The sequence below is a fragment of the Myxocyprinus asiaticus genome, chromosome 28 (assembly GCF_019703515.2).
Source record: "Myxocyprinus asiaticus isolate MX2 ecotype Aquarium Trade chromosome 28, UBuf_Myxa_2, whole genome shotgun sequence".
NCBI lineage: Eukaryota > Metazoa > Chordata > Actinopteri > Cypriniformes > Catostomidae > Myxocyprinus > Myxocyprinus asiaticus.
In genome coordinates this window covers 24,579,715-24,598,148 of record NC_059371.1, presented here as the reverse complement: position 1 = coordinate 24,598,148, position 18,434 = coordinate 24,579,715, and the positions used below count along the sequence as shown (strand labels likewise).

Sequence of the window (18,434 nt, the reverse complement as noted above, 5' to 3'; positions counted from 1 at the left end):
AGTGGACCCTAAGGGCCTGTTTGGACTGGCTGTGGCTGCAATGCAACAGCGGTTCGAAGTGAAAAGGAAGGAACATGAGGCTTTCAGGACATTCGTGCCCCACAGAGCTCCCATGCCGATGCAGGAACAGGTAACTCACCATCCTGCCTTTACCCAGGCGGGGCTGGTGAGAGGACAAACTTTGTGGCAGTGACCGAGAAGGGCTAACGCATCCTCTCGGTAAAGGGTTCCTCATAATCAGGGAAAACAACCTTCTTCCTGGCAGTGAAAGTCTTTTGCTCATGTTGCTTTGGGCCCTCCCCCTCCTCCGGCAGGGGGTAGAAGAAAGAAGCATACGGTTTAGTATGCTCCGATGTTTACCTCAGTTTGCCTCTGCAAATCCCCCAGAGAGAAATGCTGAGATACAGAATTATGCATCAATCTCCGCACAAACCACGGGGTTGGTCAGAAAAAGTCACAAAACACTGTGACACACTCATTTCCCCTGTGCTGATAAGTCAAATAAAACAGAGTGTTTCCACACACAATCACCCTGTGGCCTCATGCATAATCCCCTCTCTGAATCCAGACAATTCTTTCATCCTTCCCATGAAATTCCCTCACAATACCTTTATATACAAGCACCCTGTAAAAAAAGTTTTGTATGAAAATCCATCTACAACCCCCAAAATATGGGTGAAAACCCTGCGTATTCCCAAGTATCAACACTATAGGTCTCTCTAAGACCACGAATGAGCGAGCTAAGGAATTTATCAGCCCATATGCACAACTGGGCTAAGATTACAGACTCCCAGTGGGTTTTAAACACGATACAAAAGGGGTACAGTCTGCAATTCACGAGAAAACCCCCGCATTTCTTGGAAATAAAGCAGTCAAATGTTCAGAGGGAAAATGCTAAAATTTTGAGAGAAGAAATAAATTCTCTTCTCCTCAAAAAGGCAATTGTAGTACCGACAGAGGAAACACAGAAAGGTTTTATCAGCTGATACTTTCTCATGTTATCCGCCCCATCTTTGACCTCAGATTTTTAAACAAATACCTGAGGAAATACAGATTGAAAATGCTGATGCACAAATCCCTGCTTCATTCTGTACAGAGGGAAGATTGGTTTACCTCAATCAATCTAAAGGATGCATATTTTCACATCCAGATCCATCCCCAACACAGACAATTTCTGAGGTTTGCATTCAAAGACACAACTTACGAGTTTAAAGTTCTTCCATTTGGCCTTCCTCTAGCACCCCGCATTTTTACAAAATGTGTGGAAGCGGGGGCCTGGGTAGCTCAGCGAGTAAAGACACTGACTACCACCCCTGGAGTCGTGAGTTCAAATCCAGGGCATGCTGAGTGACTCCAGCCAGATCCCCAAAGCAACCAAATTGGCCCGGTTGCTAGGGAGGGTAGAGTCACATGGGGTAACCTCCTTGTGGTTGCTATAATTTGGTTCTTGCTCTTGGTGGGGCATGTGATGAGTTGTGCGTGGATGCCGTGGAGAATAGCGTGAAGCCTCTATACGCGCTATGTCTCCGTGGTAACACGCTCAACAAGCCATGTGATAAGATGCGCAGATTGACGTCTCAGATGCAGAGGCAACTGAGATTTGTTCTCCACCACCCGGATTGAGGCGAGTCACTATGCCACCATGAGGACTTAGTGCGCATTGGGAATTGGGCATTCCAAATTGGGGAGAAAATTATTTTTTTTTAATTGTGGAAGCAGCCCTAACACTAAGACAACAAGGCATGATCATTCTAGCCTATCTCGACGATTGGTTAATTTGTGCCAGGTCAAGAGAAATGGCAGAAGTGCATACAACAACCATATTGGCACATCTGGGTTTCGTGATGAACCAGAAGAAGAGCTTGTTAACTCTGGCACAATTGATTGTGTTCCTGGGGTTGAATCTAAACTCTGTAACTTAACGGGCATCCCTGTCCGAACAGAGAAGTGTAAATCTGTGGAACTGTGTGGGTCACCTGTGTCTGAGACTGTTAGGTCTTATGGCATCTGTTATAGCAGTAGTGCCATTGGGACTGTTGTTCATGAGGGATTTTCAGAGATGTGTGACTTATCTGAAATTGAATCCCTCTACGCACGAGGATGCGTTTATCAGCCCAGTGTCTCAGTGCACTGCGTGTCTGGCAAGTCAATAACCTTCTTAAGGAGGGGGTGACAATGGCCGTGATATCAGATCGCAAAGTTGTCACTACCGATGCATCCTCCCATGGCTGGGGAGCGGTCATGGAGGGACGTCCTGTGAATGTAATATGGGGGAGGCCAGCCAGACTGATGCACATAAACTGTCTGGAGCTCCTCGCAGTGTCCTTGGCCCTCAGACATACAAGGCATGTGTCGATCAGATCAGACAACACGACAGTAGTTGTATATATAAACAGGCAGGGTGGCACTCGCTTGAGGCATCTACATGCCCTTTTGAGAATATTGTCTCAGAACAACACATGTTCCAGGCCTGTTGAATATCGGGGCGGATCTGTTGTCAAGGGGAAACCCTCACCCAGGAGAATGGAGGCTCCACGCAGACGTGGTACAGCAGATATGGGACAGATATGGCCAGGAGGAAGTAGATCTGTTTGCCTCAAGGGAAAATGTGCATTGTCTGCTGTTCTTCTCACTGAAGGAACAGGATGTTCCATTAGGGGTAGATGCACTGGTGCATCCCTGGCTGAGATCCTGCTGTATGCTTTTCTGCCAGCCAGTCTTATCCTCCCCACTCTGTCCAGAATCAGATCACAGATGGGGATGGTACTTTTAATTGCTTCGTTATAGCAGAAATAATTCAGCTGCTATATTCGGACCCATGGCACCTTCCTCAGCACAGAGACCTCCTTTCTCTAGCAAGAGGGATGATCTTTCATCCACATCCACAGAGGTGGAATCTCTGGGTTTGGCCTGTGAGAGATCTTACCTGAATGCTCTTGTCCTGCCCCAGAATGTGATTTTTACTATTCAGAGTGCTAGAACAGGATCCACTAGTTCTCTGTACGAGATAAATTGGAGGAGATTCGAAGTATGGTGTCAGGAGAAACAAATAGTGCCATTTCTTTCCTCAGAACCAGACATTCTTACTTTTCTTCAAGAGATGCTGAATGAGGGAAAGGCATTCTCTACCTTTATGGTCTACCTGGCAGCTATTTCATCTTGTCGTGTAGGGTTTAATGACAAGACAGCAGGTACACATCCTGTCATATGCAGATTTATGAAAGGTGTGCACCCTCTTCGGCCAGTCGTTAAACCCATCGTGGGATTTATCTTTGGTTTTAGAAGCATTTGGGGAAGCTGCATTTGAACCATTGGAGGAACCAAATATAAAGATTGTCTCATATAAGACAATTCTATTTTTTGCTTGCTCTGACCACTATGAAGCATGTCGGTGAGTTGCACGCATTTTCAGTTAACCTTGAATGTATCAGGTTCACCCAAACCTGGCGTTTGTGCCTAAGGTGATTAAACCTGGCTATTCATGTACGGAAACAGAAATTCAAGCGTTCTACCCTCCTCCGTTTGGTTCATCAAACAAAGATAATTGCATCACTTATATCCAGTGAGGGCATTACAAATATATCTGAATAAGACTCAGAGCTTTAGACGATCTGAAAATCTCTTTGTGTGCTTCGCAAACCCAGTGAGGGATAAGGCACTATCGAAACAAGGACTCTCTCACTGGATAGTGGAAGCCATTATGTTGGCTTATTCAGTGAAGGGACAGTTGTTATCAGGAAGCCTGAGAGCCCATTCTACAAGAGGAATGGCTGCTTCTTGGGCTTTATTCAAGGGAATCTCCATTGAGGATGTTTGTGCGGCAGCTAATATATCACAAGATCTGCTTTAACACAAGTTGTGCTGGAGGCACAGTCTTAAAAAAAAGAAAAAGAGGGATGGATAGACCCTAATTAGTCCAGGTGCCCTGAATGTAGGCCTGTTCTGATGACTGAATAAATGGGTGTAATCTATATCCCATAGTGAGATGTCGAACAAGTTGACTGAAAGAGAACTTTAGGTTATGGTTGTAACCCCAGTTCTCTGAGGGAGATGAGTGAGACATCTCACCAAAGGGCCCATTATTCATCTGCTTGGAAGAGCTGTAATGTCTCGGTTTCTGTCGTAACCTCCATTCCCTGATGGAGGGAACGAGACGTTGTGTCAATGTAGTGACACTAAGGGTCGCTCTTGAGAGCCCCGAACACCTCAGATCTTTGAGAAAAGGCCAATGAGAATTGGCGAGTGGAATTTGCATGCCACTCCCCCAGACATACGGGTATAAAAGGAGCTGGCTCGCAACCACTCATTCAGGTTTTGTGCTGAGGAGCCGAGACAGGGTCCCGGTCTTTCACTCACTCGACGTTGTGTCGATGTAGTGACACTAGGGGTCCCTATACGAAACGGCACATCTAGCTGAACCGTGTTGCGTGGACTGCCGGTGCAGGTGCAAGCAAGCTGCTGCGTGCATAGTAGCACCGGTCTGCACGGAGCCTCCCCCAACACCCCAAAAACGTAGTATAGTTACCCACATCCCTGGGGGGGGGGAGAGACATATCTAGTATGGAAGCAGGCTGCACCAACTGTGGCCTTTTCTCTCTATGTTTTCTCTCCACAGAGTATTCAGTTATTCGGCTGGGGCCATTTTAACGCTCAATATATGTGCTGGGGAAGGTGTTTTTATCCTGTTCTTTCAGGGGGAAAAGACCCCGCAGAGACCACATCCTGCCTGGAAGGGAGGTAACATGTGGCAAGCACGTCATGTGGGCTCAGAGCCGCACATGGAAGAGGCGCAGTGGTAGGTCCTGCCTGAAAGGGGAGGAGCTCTACAAACACGGCGACCAGGACAGAGAGGGCTCTGTTGAAGGGAGATGCAGGTCTGCTGACAGGGAGACCGTACTGTGGAAAGTACATCACGGGGGTTACTGGAGTAACCGGCACCTGTGGAGCACCTACCTCAGTAAGGGCATATTAGCACACATACTGGTTCCGGCTGTGAATTCCTCTGCTGAATTCGCGAGCCACAGGGCTAGGGAGGAAGGACATCCAGGATTCACGGGTTCGTGAACTCGCATGGGCAAAAAGAAGCGCACATCTTCGCCTCTTTGGAGGGGAAAGGCGCTATACGTAAGCGATACACCCGGCCAGCTGTCCGTATTCCCGAACTTACCTGTTCGTACCTGACAGAACACGGGACGAAACTGGCTCAACCCAGAGATTGTAAAATCTCGCGAAGGTATTGCGTGTCGCCCAGCCCACTGCCCTGCAGATGTCTGCTAGAGAGGTGCCATGGGCCAGTGCCCATGAGGATGCCAGACTCCTTGTGGTGTGTGCTCGTATTCCCGAAGAGGTGGGCACGGCCTGGGCCTGGAATGCCATAGCAATGGCATCCACGATCCAGTGGGCAAACCTCTGTTTGGAGACAGCGTTCCCTTTCCGCTGTCTGCCAAAGCAGATAAAGAGCTGCTCAGAGGTCTTCCTCCTCCTGGGGCAGCGCTTGCAGGTTCACCACCTGATCCCTGAAGGGGGTTGTGCACATAGCCTGGCCGGGGTCTCAGGATTACATGAGAGTCACCCGAACTCCAGGCAGGTATCGCTGACAGAGAACGCTTGCAGGTCCCCGACCCTCTTGATGGAGGTGAGCACAATCAGGAGGGCCGTCTTCAAGGAGAGGGCTTTCAACTCGGCTGACTCTAGCGGCTCAAAGGGGGCTCTGCGTAGGCCCAGGAGGATCATGGAGAGACCCCATGAGGGGAACAAGCGTGGCCTAGGAGGATTCAGCCTCCGGGCACCTCTCAGGAACCTGATGATCAGGTCGTGCTTCCCTAAGGACTTACCATCCACTGTATCGTGGTGTGCTGCTATGGCGGCCACATATACCTTCAAGGTGGAGGGGGACAGCCGTTCCTCCAGTCTCTCCTGCAGGAAGGAAAGCACTGACCCGACTGCACATCTCTGAGGGTCTTCAGCTCGGGAAGAACACCAATTCGCGAACCGACGCCACTTCAGGGTATAAAGCTGCCTCGTGGAGGGAGCTCTGGCCTGAGTGATCGTGTCTACCACTGCTGGTGGTAGGCCACTTAGGTCTTCCGCATCCCATCCAAGGGCCAGACGTGGAGGTTCCAGAGGTCTGGGCGTGGGTACCAGATGGTGCCCCGTCCCTGAGAAAGAAGGTCCTTCCTCAGGGGAATTCGCCAGGGAGGGGCTGTTGCCAGGAGCGTGAGGTCTGAGAACCAAGTCTGAGTGGGCCAATATGGGGCCACGAGGGTGACCTGCTCCTCGTCCTCCCTGACCTTGCACAGGGTCTGTGCAAGTAGGGTCACTGGGGGGAACGCATACTTGCGCAGCCCCCTGGGCCAGCTGTGTGCCAACGCGTCTGGAGGCTAATAGGTCTATTTGTGCTTTGCCGAACCGACTCCAAATCAGCTGGACCACATGGGGGTGGAGTCTCCACTCTCCCCTGAGTGTCACCTGCCACGACAGTGCGTCCACTGTGGCGTTGAGGTTGCACAGGTGTGAGTGGCCCGCAGCGACCTCAGTCGCCACTGATTCCATAGGAGGAGACGGCGGGCGAGTTGCGACATGCGACATGAGCGTAAGGCGCCTTGGCAATTTATATACGCTACTGTCGCTGTGTTGGCTATCTAAACACGTGCTTGCCCCGGATCAACGGCAAAAGCCTCTGCAGGGCAAGCAATACTGCCAGCAACTCGAGGCAGTTGATATGCCAACACAGTCGCGGTCCTGTCCAGGAGCCAGCGGCTGCTTGCCCGTTGCACACTGTGCCCCAGCCTCGCTTGGAGGCATCTGTCGTGATAACGATGCACCTGGACACTTGCTGTAGGGAAACTCCTGCCCATAGAAATGCAAGGTCTGTCCAAGGGCTGAACAAGTGGCGGCAGATCGGCATGATGGCCACGCGATGTGTGCTGTGGCGCCATGCCCATCTCGGGACTCGAGTCTGAAGCCAGTGCTGAAGCGGTCTCATATGCATCAACCCTAGTGGCGTGACCAGCGCCGAGGATGCCATATGCCCCAGGAGCCTCTGAAAGTGTTTCAGAGGAACCGCTGTTCTCTGCTTGAATGACTTCGCTCATGAGGCGCGCTATCATCGAGACTGAGTCTAACTCCATGCCGAGAAAAGAGATGCTCTGAACCGGGGAGAGATTGCTCTTTTCCCAGTTGACCCGAAGCCCTAGCCGGCTGAGGTGCCTGAGCATGAGGTCCCTATGTGCGCATAGCAACTCACGAGATTGAGCTAGAATCAGCCAGTCATCAAGGTAGTTGAGTATGCGGACACCTACTTCCCTTAACGGGGCAAGAGCTGCCTCTGCGACTTTCGTGAAGATGCGAGGGGACAGGGACAGGCCGAAGGGGAGGACCTTGTACTGATATGCCCGGCCGTTGAAAGCAAACTGTAGGAAGGGTATGTGTCGAGGTAGAACCAAGACATGAAAGTATGCGTCCTTCAGGTCTTCTGCCGCAAACCAATCTTGAAGCCGGACACACGTTAAAATGTGCTTTGGCATCAGCATATTGAACAGGAGTCTGTGCAAGGCCCGGTTCAGAACTTGCAGGTCCAAGATTGGCCACAACCCACCGCCTTTCTTTGGTACGATGAAGTAAGTGCTGTAAAACCCTTTCTTCATCTCGGCTGGAGGGATAGGCTCTATCGCGCCCTTGCACAGAAGGGTCTCGATCTCTGCACGCAAGGTGGCGGCGTTCTCGCCCCTCACTGAAGTGAAGCAGACACCGCTGAACCAGGGTGGGTGCCTGGCAAACTGAATCACGTAGCTGAGTCGGATGGTCCTGGCCAACCACTGCGACGGGTTGGAAAGCGCTAGCCATGCGTCCAAGCTCCGGGCGAGGGGCACTAAAGGGATGATCGCGTTTAACGTACCTGTGGGTGGGGCCTCGTGGCAGGAGGGAGCAGGGGATGCCACGTCGAGGAGCCTCACTTCGTCTCAAACTCGTGGCTGCACCGAGGGGACCCTTGAAGCACTTACCTAGCTCCATATTGGGGGGGGGGGTCGGCGACGGGGAAGGAGGGACTTTTTGACCGTCCTCGTAATCCGTCACAACCACCTGGCCGTGGGTGTGAGTGTGGTGCGACCGGACGCACAAAGGCCTGCGTTCGCGGCGTTTAAGTCACAGGTGGGAGAATGGGAGGTCCGCGGGGATTTACCCGGCGGAGCCGTGGCCGTTAAAGCCCCTAAATCACCTCCAGCACCAGACGGGCCAGCCTCGTACCCGGATGTAAAAGGCGAGGTGTGGGGGGCAGCTAGAGTGGCTTTCCCCCGGAAGAAGGAAAGCTGCGACCGCAACATTGCCATGGTCATATTCTCGCAATGAGAACATGAACCATACACGAACGCTGCCTCAGTGTGATCGCTGCCCAGACATGCGAGGCAGCACCCATGGCCGTCGGAAGCGGAGCGATAGCGACCTCTTCCAGGAATCACACAAAGACGGAAAGGCATCTTTATAAAGACGCGTCTTTAAAAAGACATTCAACGTCAATGTGTGTGCTCTAATAGAGAAAATATACTCTTTAGCAGGAATATACACTCTTTTAGTGCTGTCGAAGCGCCCAGGGGCAAAATCTGCACTCGTCGTGCAGAAGGAGAGAAAGCCGCTGGAAATGCACCGTATATCCAACAGCATACGCTTCTTAAGAGGTTAATGCAACAGCAGTAGTATTCAGCTCGCTGATAGTACAACCGCTCGGCTCCAAAGAAAAAATCTGAATGAGTGGTTGCGAGCCAGCTCATTTTATACCCGTATGTCCGGGGGAGGCCTTTTCTCAAAGATCTGAGGTGTTCGGGGCTCTCAAGAGCGACCCCTAGTGTCACTACATCGACACAACATCGAGTGAGTGACAGAAGGGGAACATATGCCATTTTGGGCCAGTGCTACTGATTATATAAGAAAAGGGGCAGGGCTTCCCTGGTGCAGCAGCCTGTTAGGCGTGATTGCATAGGGCTCACCACGTAAGAGGCATTAATTTAATGATAATAACCTTGTTGGATGCTAGATGGTAGAGATGCTAAATTGTTTGTTTTGTTTTTCCAGTATATTCAGTATTTATTCAATTTTAGTTTTGATAACCTTTTTGGATGCTAGATGGCAGGATGCTAATGTGTTTTGTTTTTGTGTATTCTTGTTTTGTTCAATTTTTTTTTTTTTTCAGTTTATTTAGATTTTATTTCATTTTAGTTAATGACAATAACTTTGTTGGATGTTAGATGGTAGAGATGCTAATGTTATTTTGTTTTTTGGTTTTGTCTTTTTTTCTTGTTTTGTTTTGTAGTTCTAGTTTAGTTTTTCAGTATAGTTGTCATTTAATTTTATTTAATGATAATTTTTTTCTTTGTTTTTTATTTTGTTTTGTAGTTTCAGTTTAGTTTTCCTGTATATTTAGTTTTTATTTAATTTTAGTTTACAAATAACCTTGCTAGATGCTAGGATGCTAATATTGTTTTGTTTTTATAGTTCTAGTTTAATTTTTCCAGTATATTTAGTTTTTATTTTATAGTTGTTAATGATAATTGTTAGTTTTATTTTTTATTTTATTTTATTTATTTTTTTACTTTTGTTTTGTAGTTTCAGTTTAGTTTTCCAGTATATTTAGTTTTTATTTAATTTTAGTTAATGATAACCTTTCAAGATGCTAGATGGTAGGATGCTTATATGTTTATTTTTTCCTTTTTTGCTTTTCTGTGTTCTGTCTGTGCAGAAAAACATGTTGCTGGCAGTTCACAATCTGTGTGATTATTGAGTTTTGTTTTTGACAGAAAGCAGTCATATATGCAGTCCACAGAACAGTGCATGCGGGCGAAGTGGGCCCTCCCTCTTCTGTGAGAGAAGTATGAATCTTCTTTTTTGGTCAGCATTTACTATATGACCTATTCAGCAAGAAAACCCTAACGACACAAAATGTGCTTCCCACAGAAACATAAAGTTGCACCTTGTGCTATCTTCAGATGTAAAATTGTCTAACAATGCTGAGTTGGTACTTCACTGTCGACTTTAGGGTTATTCTGTTAGGACATTCTGTCTGTGAAGTAAATTTAACTTAATCATTTTCTAGATATTTTAGAAAACGCATAAAAGAAAACACTTGGCTCATTTTTCTAAATGTCACACCACACAAAAAAGAGAAGTTGCCCTCAGACATGAATACGCTTGCCAACTCTTCCCAAAATGTGCATTACTTTTTTAGGCTGTAGACGTTCTGAAAGCAGAACGTATTGGACACGGCTACCACACGTTTGAAGATGAAGCACTGTACAAACGACTGCTTAAAGAAGACATGCATTTTGAGGTAAGACTATTTAGGGATACCTGTCTAGCAAACTTTCCTTCATTGTTAGACAAGGTGACAGGCTTCAGACAGTTCTAAGAACTGCTTTGAGACATACACCCACGTAATCTTCTCTACATGAAATCTTCAATAATCATCATTAGCGAGATTAAAAAAAATACTATTGTCATGCATGGTATTATATTATACCCTGTAAATGTTCATGATTCACTGGACTCTGGTCTTGGTCAAAGTGCTCAGCTACAATAATGACTCAATATTTCAACCATTTATGGCTGATTAGCCCATTCTATTGGACCTCTATATATGCAGTATATATGTCATGTCAAACAAGTGGCATCTGCAGACAAATGATGCTGGACCTATTTTCAGAACTAACTTCACTTTCCTGAGCCATTTTTGCTATTATATTTAATCATGTGGCCTCAAGGTGAATTTTAGTGGATTTACACATATGAAGTCAGTTCCCCTCAAGTTCACACAGTCACTGTGTTCCACTAAGGCTTGGCAACCTGGAAGTGTCCAAATTCATTTTGTCTTCATTTTGAACAGTCTATCATTTTCTTATTTAATAGAGCTAACCTTTATACATCATGCCCACTTACCTCACCAATGTAAATAATGATGTAGCCAATGCATTCTCACAGTGTACAGTGATCACAGATTGATAATTTATGTTGCCTGTTTTATCTAACACACCTGATTCAAGTAATTAGCTCTTTAGCAGAGTGCCCAATGACCTAAATTGGGTGTGTTAGATAAGAAAGATATAACATGTTCTGGGGGCCAGGGCCCTCAGGAGCAGGATTAAGCAACACTGAAGTGGAGGATTTACTGAAATGTAAACTCGTACTGCCCTCTGCTGGGCAGTATTTTAACATCCGTGTTTAAAAACAAGTGTCTTTGGACATTCTCTGAATTTACTAATATTTACATTTTAGCAGCAGGAGTATTATGAGATGTTTAAAGGAGATTTAAATGTAGATGATGTTGCAGTGCCACTGTGATCCTGATTTGTGTTTCCCCACTCTAGATGTGTCCTGTTTCTAGTAGACTGACAGGAGCTTGTAACCCAGACTTCAAGAAACATCCTCTCATCAGGTATTGTATTCACAGAGCTTAACATTATGATTGTCACATTTCATGCAGTCAAAATATATAGAACAGAGGTGCCTAAACTTTTTCCTATGATGGGCCAAAAATCAAACTTGATTGAGGGCCTTGGGCCAAAAGACATTGCATTAAACTGTATTATATTAAAATACAAAAGTTGCCGTGGTTCCCCTCCTTTATGATTTCATAAAATTAAAAAAACATTACTCTGCAATCTGCTAAATTAATGCAATGAAAAGCTGCGTCAATGGCATATACTGTATATATATATATATGTACAGTGCATCCGGAAAGTATTCACAGCGCTTCACTTTTTCCACATTTTGTTATGTTACAGCCTTATTCCAAAATGGATTAAATTCATTATTTTCCTCAAAATTCTACAAACAATACCCCATAATGACAACGTGAAAGAAGGTTTTGAAATCTTTGCAATTTTATAAAAAAAAAAAATTAAAAAAAAAAATAATTTAAAAAAAAATCACATGTACATAAATATTCACAGCGTTTGCTCAATACTTTGTTGAAGCACCTTTGGCACCAATTACAGCCTCAAGTCTTTTTGAGTATGATGCTACAAGCTTGGCACACCTATTTTTGGGCAGTTTCTCCCATTCTTCTTTGCAGGACCTCTCAAGCTCCATCAGGTTGGATGGGGAGCGTTGGTGCACAGCTATTTTCAGATCTCTCCAGAGATGTTTAATCGGGTTCAAGTCTGGGCTCTGGCTGGGCCACTCAAGGACATTCACAGAGTTGTCCCGGAGCCACTCCTTTGTTATCTTGGCTGTGTGCTTAGGGTCGTTGTCATATTGGAAGATGAACCTTCACCCCAGTCTGAGGTCCAGAGCGCTCTGGAGCAGGTTTTCATCAAGGATGTCTCTGTACATTGCTGCATTCATCTTTCTCTCGATCCTGACTAGTCTCCCAGTTCCTGCCGCTGAAAAACATCCCCACAGCATGATGCTGCCACCACCATGCTTCACTGTAGGGATGGTATTGGCCAGGTGTTGAGCGGTGCCTGGTTTCCTCCAGACATGACGCTTGCCATTCAGGCCAAAATGTTCAATCTTTGTTTCATCAGACCAGAAAATTTGGCAAACTCCAGGTGGGCTGTCATGTGCCTTTTACTGAGGAGTGGCTTCTGTCTGGCCACTCTACCATACAGACCTGATTGGTGGAGTGCTGCAGAGATGGTTGTTCTTCTGGAAGGTTCTCCTCTCTCCACAGAGAAACGCTGGAGCTCTGTCAGAGTGACCATCGGGTTCTTGGTCACCTCCCTGACTAAGGCCCTTCTCCCCCGATCGCTCAGTTTGGCCGGGCAGCCAGCTCTAGGAAGAGTCCTGGTGGTTCCAAACTTCTTCCATTTACGAATGAATGAGGCCACAGTGCTCATTGGGACCTTCAATGCTGCAGAAAGTTTTCTGTACCCTTCCCCAGATCTGTGTCTCGATACAATCCTGTCTTGGAGGTCTACAGACAATTCCTTGGACTTCATGGCTTGGTTTGTGCTCTGAGATGCACTGTTAACTGTGGGACCTTATATAGACAGGTGTGTGCCTTTCCAAATCATGTCCAATCAACTGAATTTACCACAGGTGGACTCCAATCAAGTTGTAGAAACATCTCAAGGATGATCAGTGGAAACAGGATGCACCTGAGCTCAGTTTTGAGTGTCATGGCAAAGGCTGTGAATATTTATGAACGTGATTTTTTTTTCATTTTTTATTTTTAATAAATTTGCAAAGATTTCAAACAAACTTCTTTCACGTTGTCATTATGGGGTATTGTTTGTAGAATTTTGAGGAAAATAATGAATTTAATCCATTTTGGAATAAGGCTGTAACATAACAAAATGTGGAAAAAGTGAAGCACTGGGAATACTTTCCGGATGCACTGTATATGCCATTGACAAAGTTGACCCATGATGACCTTTTATTTGGCACGCCTTGCCGTGTATGACGAGTGAAAAAAAAGTATACAGTATATATGTATATATATATATATATATATATATATATATATATAAATTATTTTTTTTCACTCGTCATATACGGCAAGGCGGGCACTGGTTTGGGCATCTCTGATATAGAAAGTAGGCTTATATTCTTATATATTTCTGTACTTAAACTTTGTTGTAATGTGAAATTTGAATTTTTTTATACATATACTATTGTATGTGTGTGTGTGATATATATATATATATATATATATATATATATATATATATATATATATATATATATACTGTATATACATACATGAGAAGCAAAATTGCATAAAATATTTAGTCTTCTTTTCAGAATATACAGTATATTTTGAATTGTTTATTTGTCTTATTCCATTGGCAAATTGTTTTTTAAAGCAAAAACAAAAAAACAAGACACGAATATTGATTAAAAATTTTTTGCATTGTATTACAGCAAAGAGGAGGAATTAAGGGATTTCTCACTTTACTCTTTATAATGTGTTTTTAGATTCAGGGAGGACAAAGCCAACTACTCCTTAAACACAGATGACCCCATGATCTTCAACTCCACCTTGAACTCAGATTATCAGGTGGTGCTGGAAGACATGGGCTTCACTGAAGAGGAATTTAAGAGACTGGTGAGATACAATTTGCAAAGTGGCTCCTTTTATTCTTTGTTTGTGTGTGTGTGTGAGATGCCCACATAATGGTGAAAAGGGCATGTATTTCTGAATAAGTGCTGAATTGACCTGTCTGCTTCCCTTCCCACAGAACATAAATGCAGCTAAGTCCTGCTTCCTTCCTGCAAAGGAGAAAGAGGAGCTTGTTAATCAACTTTATGAGGCCTATGGCATGCTGAATAGCACCGGCTTTTGATAAACACTGTTGTAAACAACTATGCAGCGTGCAGAGCCTTTCAGAATGTTTGCCTTAACACAAGTGAATGTGCGCCCTAATTCCATGAAACTTACCTCTCAGAAAGCTGGAGAACTATAATACTAACTATAAAACTAAAATATTTGTGACCTCATTGAAGATCTAATAAGTCAACTTTGATATTTATATGTAAATATGCAATTTATCAACATACAGTAAATGTTACATTTACCACATTTATATTCCACTAGCCACTGTCCTTAGCATACTGGGTACAACCAAATGCTGTTGCCTTTTATCTGCATGGAAATGTTTTCATCAAGCATTGTAATGTCTATAGCCTTAGTATGAAACATAAAATATTACTCAATGTATATACATAAGCTTAATCCACAATACTTCACATTCATATCAGTATACACAGATTACGCACACAAAATGCAAAATTAAGAAAGAACTTTGCATTCTTTTGCACCTAGTTTTTCAAAATCATCAGCATCATCTTAAGATGTGCACCATGTATGAAAATGCATAAAAAGTGCATTATATATATGGTGCTTGTGTGATATTTGCATTTTGTGTGTGTATATATATATATATATATATATATATACACACACACACACACACAATATACAAAATGCAAATATCACATAAGCACCATATATAACTATTTCAAGTGTTTCATATCATAAATGTACCCTGAGGTATAATAACCATCATGTTCAAATGCAAAACTCCTATACGTGTTGTGTTCCTTTTTTCAAACACCAGAGGGCATTTACCAGTACGTAAAAGAAGTTGATTAATTCAGGAATTGCTATTTCATATTTTAAATGTTTGACGTTTTGGACTTAACCACACTGCAGTGAACAATAACAATTGATGTGTCAGGTTTTACATTTAGTGTAATATTATGTGAACTGCATAAAAAAACAAAAACAAATAGGGACTGGGAATGTTAGGAAGAAAGGGATTGTGTGCTTTGTCACTTGCTGTACAGTAGAAGATCAATACAGATAATTTTGCATCTGAAATGATTGTTGTGTGATTTTTGACCTGGTAATGGGAAAGTTAAGAGGAGATTCTTTTAGCACAATTGATAGGGTTTGTACTTCTAAACAAAAATGCAGTTTTGGGTGACTGTCTTATGATTATTTTCCCCAATTTGAAAAAATGGAAATCCAATGCAAATAACTTGCTTAATACCCGCACCCCACATTTAAAAACCTCTCCCCAGTGGGAGTCCACAAGAAAGTAAAAAATGAATTCCACACCTGCCTGGTACTATGTCTTGTAGCTAAAAATTCTCTAAATGGTAATTCTGCTCACATCAAGGCATGCAACTTTCATCCAGACTGAATAAATGTTCAGTTTATATTCAAGCAGATTGTTTAGAATTTCATCCATGTACTGTGTACTTGAGTCCTATGAATTAAGACTTTGAAACTGCAATAATGTCATTCCTGTTTATTTTGAGGTACTTACATTTATAGTCACAATATAAATGCAGTGTTTCAACAAGTGTTTTTGAGAGTTTGACAAAAACCACAAAACAATGCCAGAAGCAGAAAACAATAAATCAGATACAACATAAATATTGTTAATTATGTTACATTTGTATTACAGTATGTAATGAAGTATAGAAACAATTCTCTTCTGACCTTAGGAAATATTCAGGAATTCTTGTTTATAATCAGACCTACTTCAACTGTAGTGGTCACTGTATTTAAAAATAAAAAAATAACTAATAATAAGTAAAGTCATCGGTGCATGGACTGTAACAAAAAGGCTATATCTGGTACTCTTTATAGTATACAGTAGGTCTGAGTATTTCACCAATAACTCACGTTCATAATGAACAGTTTAGTTAACGTTTGGGATGGAAAAATATCAAAATATCTGTGCTTCTGTTTGATCTGTAATTAAAAAACAAAAAACAATATTCCATCACTCAGCACTGTCAATGAATGCTCAAGCAAGTCCTCGACTCATCCATCCCATGTAGTGGTGTTTGCAAAGGCAGTGTCTTCTCCATCTGTCTCTTAGGCACTCAACAGCATGCAATGGGTGGACGTCCACCTTAACGGCAGTCTATGAGAGGATCTCTTCACTGCTGCCCGATGAGCAAAGATGAGGAGAATTAGTGATGATAAAGGAGAGAACTCCCCAAGCTCTTCTCTCCTCCAGGTCATTCTTGATCTTTATGATGGTCCTTTGTTCCCTGGATTGTCCTGGCTCCCGGATGCCTCCACTTCAGGGGCTGGAGATCCAGAGGTGTCTCCCTCTAAAAGACAAAGATATGACAACTGTTAGCATCTGGCTTTCTAGTCAGACTAGATCCCCTTGACATGCTTAGAGAATAACTTGAGAGACTTTTAACACAAATATTAAAGGGATAGTTAATCCAAAATGGAAAATTCTCTCATTTACTCACCCTCATGCCATCCCAGATGTGTATGACTTTCTTTCTTCTGCAGAACACAAACAAAGATTTTTAGAAGAATATTTCAGCTCTGTAGGTTCATACAATGCAAGTGAATGGTTGTCAGACCTTTGTAGCACCAAAAATCACATAAAGGACACATAGAAGTAACCCACAAGACTCCAGTGGTTAAATCCATACCTTCAGAATCAATACAATAGGTGTGGGTGAGAAACAGATCAAAATATAAGTTATTTTTTTTTGCTCTAAATTTCCACTTTCACTTTTACATCTGAAAGTCACATGTGGTGCCCGTTCACTTTCACATCTGAAAGTGAAAATGAAGAGTAAAAAATAACTTAAATATTGTTCTGTTTCTCACCCACACCTATCATATCGCTTCTGAATATACAGATTTAAAAACTGGAGTCATATGGATTACTTTTGTTTTTCCTTTAAGTGATTTTTGGAGCTACAAATGTCTGATCACCATTCATTTGCATTGTATGGACCTACAAAGCATAGATATTTTTCTAAAAATCTTTCGTTTGTATTCTGCTGAAGAAAGAAAGTAATACACATTTGGATGGCATGAGGGTGAGTAAATGATAAGAAAATGTAAATTTTTGGGTGAACTATACCTTTAAGATAATTAAAGCTGCACTTTGGGTTCACAAGCGACATCTGTGTTTGAAACCCTAAAATTCCAAGAACTTGGAGGAATATTTTAGCGAATTGTGATTTGAAACTGCTCTTCTGGTGGATGAATCTCATGGTTTAAGGTTACCTGCTTTGCCTGTGATCATCACTCTGAGATATTTACCTGTACAGCTGTAGTCATGATGTGCTATTCTCATGTTGACAGTGTTATTTGTTTAAACATTTACAACCGAGCTATTACTTACTTTGAGGAAGATAAACCACACACTTCATTACGTTTTAATATAATTATTCAAGTGTTTTATCTACTGCACAATACACATTAATGTTTGTATTGTACTGCACATCAATTTAAGAGGTGAAACTTGTAATATGGCTGATATAAAAATGTAGTGTCTTCTAACTTATATTACAATCTACAGCCTCAGTAGACAATGCAAGTGAACTGTAATACTACAATAGTAGGTCTATGCACTGCAAACAAAAATACTGTAATATAAAAAAACAACACGAGGATTCAATAATGATGAAATATACTTTATTGAACATGAAAACAATATGCAGAAATATGCAATACAACAATTACAATAATAAACGTTTAATAATTTCTTTGAAGTAAAGTTATAATAAAGAGATGGTTACACGCTAAAATTAATATACATTACTGTACTATGAAATCGGTACATCACAACTTGAGATGAACATACATTCATGGGGATCTACCTTGTACCTTTAGTGGCTTTTAGCTCTGTTTAAACACTGATTTATTGCTCAAAAAATACTGGCTTACACTTGCTTGCAACATTTTGACCATTAGCCTAGGTCTTCGACAGGCAAAAAAAAAAGGTTTTCATTTATCTGCTAAAAGGGCAAATGGAAAGTGACAACAACTTGTGCACTTCTGTGACTGGGATAAAAGAAATAAGAAAACAGTGGAACACATGCTTAGGGAGCTTCAAAACTGCAACAATGTTAAAAAATATTCAGAAGTCATAAACATTAGTAAACACGTTACAGTAACTTCCCCGAGAAAAAAACAAAAACGTGTAAACACATCATGATCGGTACATATG

The 18,434-nt window shown here is 43.0% G+C and overlaps 3 protein-coding genes across 4 annotated transcripts in view; 1 reads left to right on the top strand and 2 right to left on the bottom strand.

Annotated features, from left to right (window-relative positions):
• The window catches only part of LOC127419522 (adenosine deaminase-like), a 36,490-nt gene extending 21,177 nt beyond the window's left edge, over positions 1 to 15,313 (top strand). For both annotated transcript variants that reach the window (XM_051660984.1, XM_051660985.1), the window contains 5 exons: positions 9,792 to 9,863; positions 10,220 to 10,321; positions 11,355 to 11,422; positions 13,909 to 14,038; positions 14,172 to 15,313. In XM_051660984.1, coding sequence (XP_051516944.1) covers positions 9,792 to 9,863; positions 10,220 to 10,321; positions 11,355 to 11,422; positions 13,909 to 14,038; positions 14,172 to 14,276 — 477 coding nt within the window. In that variant the 3' untranslated portion in view covers positions 14,277 to 15,313. The remainder of the gene's footprint in view (positions 1 to 9,791; positions 9,864 to 10,219; positions 10,322 to 11,354; positions 11,423 to 13,908; positions 14,039 to 14,171) is intronic.
• LOC127419518 (formin-like protein 3) overlaps positions 1 to 18,434 on the bottom strand; it is a 489,255-nt gene that overhangs the window by 3,108 nt on the left and 467,713 nt on the right. The gene's annotated exons all lie outside the window — the stretch shown is intronic.
• Positions 15,732 to 18,434, bottom strand: part of LOC127419526 (cAMP-dependent protein kinase inhibitor gamma-like) — a 46,812-nt gene continuing 44,109 nt past the window's right edge. Inside the window, exon 3 of the mRNA XM_051660992.1 lies at positions 15,732 to 16,563. Coding sequence (XP_051516952.1) covers positions 16,481 to 16,563 — 83 coding nt within the window. The 3' untranslated portion in view covers positions 15,732 to 16,480. The remainder of the gene's footprint in view (positions 16,564 to 18,434) is intronic.